Source organism: Solanum pennellii, chromosome 1 (genome assembly GCF_001406875.1).
Source record: "Solanum pennellii chromosome 1, SPENNV200".
NCBI lineage: Eukaryota > Viridiplantae > Streptophyta > Magnoliopsida > Solanales > Solanaceae > Solanum > Solanum pennellii.
In genome coordinates, this window is record NC_028637.1 from 65,234,624 (window position 1) to 65,241,530 (window position 6,907).

The 6,907-nt window shown below is 34.5% G+C and overlaps 2 protein-coding genes across 7 annotated transcripts; one reads left to right on the forward strand and one right to left on the reverse strand.

The window, feature by feature from the left end:
• The first annotated feature begins 241 nt into the window (after positions 1-241).
• LOC107022136 lies at positions 242-1,521 on the forward strand. The gene is made up of 3 exons (XM_027913786.1): positions 242-344; positions 503-719; positions 811-1,521. Exons 1-3 carry the CDS (start codon positions 242-244, stop codon positions 1,202-1,204), a joined length of 714 nt encoding a protein of 237 aa, XP_027769587.1. The 3' UTR covers positions 1,205-1,521.
• A 95-nt stretch (positions 1,522-1,616) lies between these two features.
• On the reverse strand, positions 1,617-5,321 carry LOC107008220 (pentatricopeptide repeat-containing protein At3g06430, chloroplastic-like). 6 transcript variants are annotated; one of them, XR_003576046.1, is made up of 4 exons: positions 4,873-5,321; positions 3,417-4,569; positions 3,031-3,110; positions 1,617-1,800 (listed from the first exon to the last, which is right to left on the reverse strand). XR_003576046.1 is itself a non-coding variant. In XM_027914096.1 (3 exons), exons 1-2 carry the CDS (start codon positions 5,224-5,226, stop codon positions 3,424-3,426), a joined length of 1,500 nt encoding a protein of 499 aa, XP_027769897.1. In that variant the 5' UTR covers positions 5,227-5,321; the 3' UTR covers positions 1,617-1,800; positions 3,417-3,423. The 6 variants fall into 6 exon arrangements, 4 of the variants coding, with proteins under 4 accessions (XP_027769897.1, XP_015062642.1, XP_015062643.1 ...); XR_001455235.2 differs by lacking the exon at positions 1,617-1,800 and adding an exon at positions 1,901-2,658; XM_027914096.1 differs by lacking the exon at positions 3,031-3,110.
• Positions 5,322-6,907: the final 1,586 nt, after the last annotated feature.

Sequence of the window (6,907 nt, forward strand, 5' to 3'; positions counted from 1 at the left end):
ATATATGTTCTAATGCTAATATTTTGTTGCAGGAGTTTCAACATCCATTTCAGAAACGTCCCTCTACTCATTACACAATCAAAATCCAGTCACTTTCTTTTCTAAAGAAGAACATATTCAGAAATACACCTCTCCTTATTTTGAAGCTGGCGGATATAAATGGTGCAGAAAATTATCCTAGCTACTGTAATCTAATTAAAATAACTACTCTCTTTAGTTTTAAATTTCTGCGTACCTGATGATGGCGGATGCAACCTCACTAGCACCTGCAGGTTGGGAGGTCCATGTTGGTTTTCGACTGTTTTTGCTTGATCACAACAATGACAACTACTTGGTCTTCCAAGGTCTCCGCTCTTAGACTTAATTTCTTTTTATACACATAACAAAAGGAAAAAGAATGAAGTCTTCTTAATTACAACAACAGATACATCTACCGCAAAAGGAAGAAGATTCCATGCTATGAAGGTGGAATGGGGATTTGAGTGATTCATGAGTCAATAAGCTTTCAACAATCCAGAAAATGGGTATGTTGCAGATGACACGTGTGTCTTAGGAGAAGAGGTATATGTGCGTCATGAAAAGTTCCAAGGTAGACAAGACTGTCTCCCCGTGGTGAAAGACCCTATTAGCTATAAGTACACCTGGAAGATCAACAAGTTCTCTGCTCTTACTGCAGATTGTCTAGATTCTAACACCTTCATGGTAGCAGAACATAAATGGTACAATCACTCGTTTCCCTTTTTCAAACAGTGTAACTGAAATCTGTTATATACATAATGGATATCCGTATCTATGTATAAACTTAAACAGGAAGATACAGGTATACCCCAAGGGCAAAGGGAGTGGAACAGGCAACCATCTATCAATATACTTGGCATTGGCAGAACCAACCAGCCTTTCTCAGGGTAGTCAAATATATGCAGATTTTACAATGCGTATCCTTGATCGAGTTAATGCCCAACATTACTTGGGCAAAGGTACTAAACAGCAGTCGAGAACTTTAAAAGTTAATGATGTAAAAATGTTGAAAAGATTAATGGATCATTACTACGTAATCATCATGCATACGACTTTTGGTTGCAGCCAACTATTGGTTCAGTGGATCACAGACGGTTTGCGGATGGCCAAGATTTATATCAATTGGGTATTTCAGTTTGCCAGGAGCTGGCTTTCTGGTCATGGACACTTGTGTTATAGAGGCTGAAGTCACTGTGCATGGGGCTACTACTAATGATATTATGCTCTAATTAGTACAAAAGGATCATGACAGCAATTATTGTTGAGAGAATATTCTCTACTGATTGGACAGACCAGAGAGAAGAACAATGAAGTCACAAGTCTCATTCTGACAAATTAACTCATGCCAATTTGGCATGACATGCTAGTCCCGGTGTTCTTTCTCGTACTAGTTACGCAAATGAACTACTACTATTTGGAATGTAAGCCCATTATTTCTCCGTTCTTGTTGTATCAAATAGTAATTGTTTAAAGTGAGGAAAATGATGCAAGAATGCCCTCTCCATTTCTCTTGACGTAGGATAGTGAATTTCTTAGCTATCACTTTATTTCTTTCGAGCAAATTCTAGTATGGAAGAGAAAAGGAAGACCCTCAAAACTAAAAGTAGAATTTACTTTACAACATACTTTAAATGTTCTCTCAAATGTTAAAATAAATATTAAGTATTACATTTTCAAAATCTTTGGTAAAGTAATCAAACCACATTAGAAAAGCATCAAGAAGATGCAAAGGTTATAAGAGAGCAAAAGAAGCTGCTTCAAACAAAACATGAGCAAACTTACCTGTAAAACAGCCAAAAAATTCCCTGAATATTCTACTAAGCTAAACAAAATTCAAAAAGTTATCCACATTGTTTATAGGGGAGAGAAAGTGCCAACTGAATAAACATTCCAAACATAGGAGTTGAGATTCCATCAAAGCATATGTTATTTCTCTCCTTACAGAGACACAAAAAAAAAAACATAAATGAACAAGATACATAAATAGTCCATTACATAAATTCTGGCTGATAATCTAGATAGTCCATTCAAGTTAGCACGATACATCAGTTAGACATTTTATCATCAGCCAAGAGCAGTTGAACACCTTTGATTGACAAAAGTGTGGCTTGTATATACAAGATGCTGATGTAGCAAACCATGTGTACCACTTCGATTTTGATGGCATAAAACCTCTTTTCAGCTAAATTTATTATTATTTTTCATACTTCATACCCTCCTCTCTCCCATGTGATCTTCCCAAAATCCCCCTCCCTACACTTATTCAAAAGAATCCATCTTATAAAAACTCAGGTGTAGATATAATTAAGTCAATAAAAGTGTGCTCTCTAACATGTTATAATATAATGAGATGGTCACACATTTCAATACGGTATCATCGCTAGTTTACGCAATTGAGTTAGACCCAAAATCTATTTCTTAACACGGTGTCAAAGTCAGACCCATCCCAATTCTTGGCTTACCCTATTTAAGGGTCTCAAACTATATTGTAAATGCTCTAGATATCCAATCTTGGGTGTGCAGGGGGACTAGAAGATCCACATCGGTTGTGTGATGGGTAGTTGGTCTCCTTCTATGGTCCTTTAAATTTTCCACTTCATGAGCCAATTTTTGGGTTGAGTCAAATCAAAGGTCCATTTCCTAACAATAAAAATAACAAAGTAAGAACGTGTAAGGATCCAACTTCAAAGAAGGTAAATGTACATCCTTCAAACTTCTATTAACTTCAAACAATAGTTGTTTAGCCACAAAGGAGAACTTCATAATGCCTCTTGCAGCTGTTACACTACTGAGAGGGAGTTTTTTCTCTATTGGAGAACGTGCATCTTCCATGTTATTTTTGAGAAGCTGTATCTTTCATGTTAGTTTGTGGGGAGGAGGTGAATCTTCCATGTTCCAGTGGACGGGTTTCTTGTAGCTAATGAATTTTCAGTTGCTTTTGGCAACACAAACAATACTCTCACCCCCAAAAAACATAAACTATAAATGATAACAAAGAGAGGAACTACTTACCAAGAAATCCATTATATTAAACATAGGAAAAGGCCCCAGAAACTTGAAGTACAGGGAGGGCAGAGCACTACCTGCTTGAACTTCAAATAACAAATTGTATTCAACATACCAGTTCAGAATTGGGAGAAAAGAATGATCTTGATGCCAAAAGTTAGAAACCAATAATATAAACAGAAAACAAAATATCCATTTCAATTTGATGTACACCAGAAATCATCAGTAATAAGTATTTAGTCATACCTAGGTCACCTCTTAACTTCATAAACTCAATGACAGTGGACAATTATTAGTTTCAGAAAAACAGCTAGATGATCTAGGCAATCTAAGTTCTGTAAAAGAAAAAAAAAAGATGTAGCTTGGATGCATTGTTCAGAGATATTGCATACTTAGCTTTCAAGTAGGCAGCAGCTCTAGCTTTTTTTCATCATTGTGGCTGTCATTGGAGTGAATGGCAACCATCATGAGCTTTTCTTGTTCCAAATCATAAACTTTGTCTGTCATGCCTTCTTTCTGGTATGCATCTATCATAGTAGAGTAAGTCATGAGATCAGGTTGACATTGCTTGTCTTTCATTCGCTTGAAAACCCTCTCCATCTCCATTACGTCCTCAGCCTTTGCACACGCATAAATAACAGAATTGAATAAGGAAGTATTTTCAGGGATCTCCAATTTCCCAGCTAACTGGACAGTGTTGATCACCTTATGAAAAAGGCCTGCATTTGCATATCCCCTGACGAGGCAGCAAAAGGTCTTGGTGTCAGCTTTCATCCCTTCGGCACGCATTTGATCAAAGGTGTATTCCATATGCTTTGCCTCACCTGCATCTGAAAACGCCTCAATGACATTATTGTATGTTGATGTTGTCCATGGAAATGAGAGTTTACGCATGTACTCCATTACAGATGACATTTTATCATACATCTTTCTCTTCCCGTAAGCACCAATGAGGATATTAAATGTCCGCGTTTCAGGCTCAATCCCAAAATTACAGAATTTTTCATACCATCTCTCCATCATTACAATCAGCCCCTTGTTGCAAAATATGCTCAGGATAGTGTTCATAGTCCATTCATCAGGTTTGCTGTCAGCACTCTCTAGCATCCCTACAAGCACTTTCTCCATTTCTGCATACTTGCCTGCCCTACCATAACCACTCAAGACTATATTCTGAGTGACAGTATTAGGAACTATGGAACGATCAGCCATTTGTTCATAAAGTGACTCAACCAAATCAAATCGGCTAGCATCCACACATGCCTTGATTAATATACTATAGGTGTAAACATCTGGCTGACAATGAGGTAGGTCAATCATAGCATTAAGAAGAGAAAATGCCTTGTCAAGTATGTTACTTCTACAATAAGCACCAATCAAGGCCGTATAAAGTTCTGGAGTAGGTTCGAGTCCCTCTTCAATCATTGAATCAAAAAGCTGTTGAGCCTGTCCTGGTTGCCCACATCTTCCAAGAAGAACAAGGAGCCTCATGTAAGTACCTTCTTTTGGTTGATAAAATGGTTGCTTCTTTAACATCTCAAACACCTAGAAGTACAAAAGTATAGCCTGACTCAGTCCATATGTTTACAAGTAGAAAAAGTACAGACAGTTAAAGTTTCCACCCATTACTCAATAAATTGGAAAAATTGAGTCTATGCCAAGCCAAAGAATCAATTCATTAACCCAAATAACTCAAGATATACATTTATCGAGTCAAAATATAAAGTGAAAATATATAAGCGGGTATAGAACACACAAACTTAAGCAGTTTTTGCAATATCTTAACTGCTACACTAGACCTTCGACTTGTATCGAGGTGTTAAATAATCAAAATTAAAAAAAAAAGACCTGAAGGGCTTGTTGCCATTGCTTTTTATCAATGCAATCAGAAAGAGCTTCAGGAACAGTATTGACCCAAGGATTGGCGGTATTCTTTCTATCTATTTTTTTGTTAATAGGGGTCCTCCTCCCCTTCTTGTTGTTCAGGTGCGAAACGGAAACTTCAGAGAAACCTGGGTATTCACCTTCTTTCCAATGTTTCTTCCTCTCAAATGCAATCCTAGAAGAAGAGGTTGTGGCGGCCACAGCGCTGCAAAGGCGGTAGAGGCCGACGCCGGTTATGATACGACGGCAACCACCAATAGAAGTCGAGGAGGGGAAAAGCGAAGAAGAGGAAGATAAAGTAAAGGAACCACTCGTCATTCCTCTACTCTCTCATGTGAAATGGTAGAGCTCCACTCTCAAATTATCTCCTGCAAAAATGGGCACACGCCCTTTAATTGGATACATTGTCTTGTTTTTCGTGACACTTCCCAATTTTGAATTGAAACAAATTTATTTATACATTTTTTAACCACTTTGAATTTTCAATTATGGTAATTTATAATATTTTTCTATAGTTTACATTTACACAAATTTTATTTTAAAAAAATTAAAAAATTTATGTATAAATTTACTATCAAATTTGTTTTTAAAAATTAAAAAGTGTCACATAAATTAAAAGAGAAAATACTATACTAGATATAGGAGCGTACAAGCTAATACGAGCTCAACATATATTTTTGGTGATATCTCAAAATTATGTGATATAAATGAAAATTAGAGAGTAGTTTCAAATTTTTATTGGAGTTCCTATTTATAATGATTTAAATTTTTCAAAACAATATGCATTACTCTCATTATCCCGATTGAANGATATATAGATAGATAGATAGATAGATAGATAGATAGATAGATTTATATTACTTCTTCCGCCTTATTTTATGTGTTACTTTTCGAATTTTGAGATTCAAACAAGTCTATCTTTAATCGTAAATTGTTCATAAATTATTAAGCATTTTGAATTATCAATTATTGTGACTGATAATACTTTTTGTATAGTTTACAAATATGTAAATTTCATTTTTAAAAAATGAAGATTCGATGCGCAAATTTTCGATCAAACTTAAATTGTTTGGCTTTTTAAAAAGGAAAAGTATTACATAAATTGGGATAAAGAAAGTATTTTTGTTAGTAATTTTTAAATATATAGAAAACTAAAAAAAATTAAAATGAAGAAAACGCATACATTTCATAAAACCTCTCCGCTAGAAGCATATATATTGAGAAGAGGTGTCTGCTTCTAACCCCAATTTATGTAATGTAATTTGATTTGGCATGAAGTTTAATAAAAAATAGCAATTTATGAAATTTATGATCTAAAACAAATTATAAATATTTGTGTGACTATAAATCATATTATTATGAATAAAATGAGCATTTTAAAATTAAATTATTACCATATATTGAAATATGACAATCATATAAACACTGACTAAAAAGAAAGTGAGTAGTATAAACTGAAACATGTAAGCTACCGATCCTACCATAAAAAAGTGTAATCACTGAAATATCATAAAAGCAATATTGGTGGTAGAAAGCAAAAGAAAGAATATACAAGAATGAACGTACTACTACGACAAACGCCACCAAAATTTAACCCTTTGAAAAGCAAGAGAACACTCCACACAACCTTCTACCTTAATCGGAGATCTCTGCGCTTAAGAATTTCTTTAATTGATGAAATCAATTTATTTTTTATTGTGAATTTTGAAAGGTAAATTAATTTTTATATCTACCAATAATAAATGTACCTCATGCACATGATATTTATAAGCAAAAAATTTAGATAAAATTACATAGAAAGCTCAAAAGTTATTTTGCACAGACATTCTTAAAATGCCTTTTAAATTTATAATTATCCGTTTGAATAAAGTGAAAGAACAAATACCTGAAAGAATTTAATGTCCAAAAACAATCAAATTTAACTATAGAATTGATTATGGCTTATACAAACGAATCAAATAAAGGTACATCCATGATGCCCGAGTCTATTTTTTCCTTA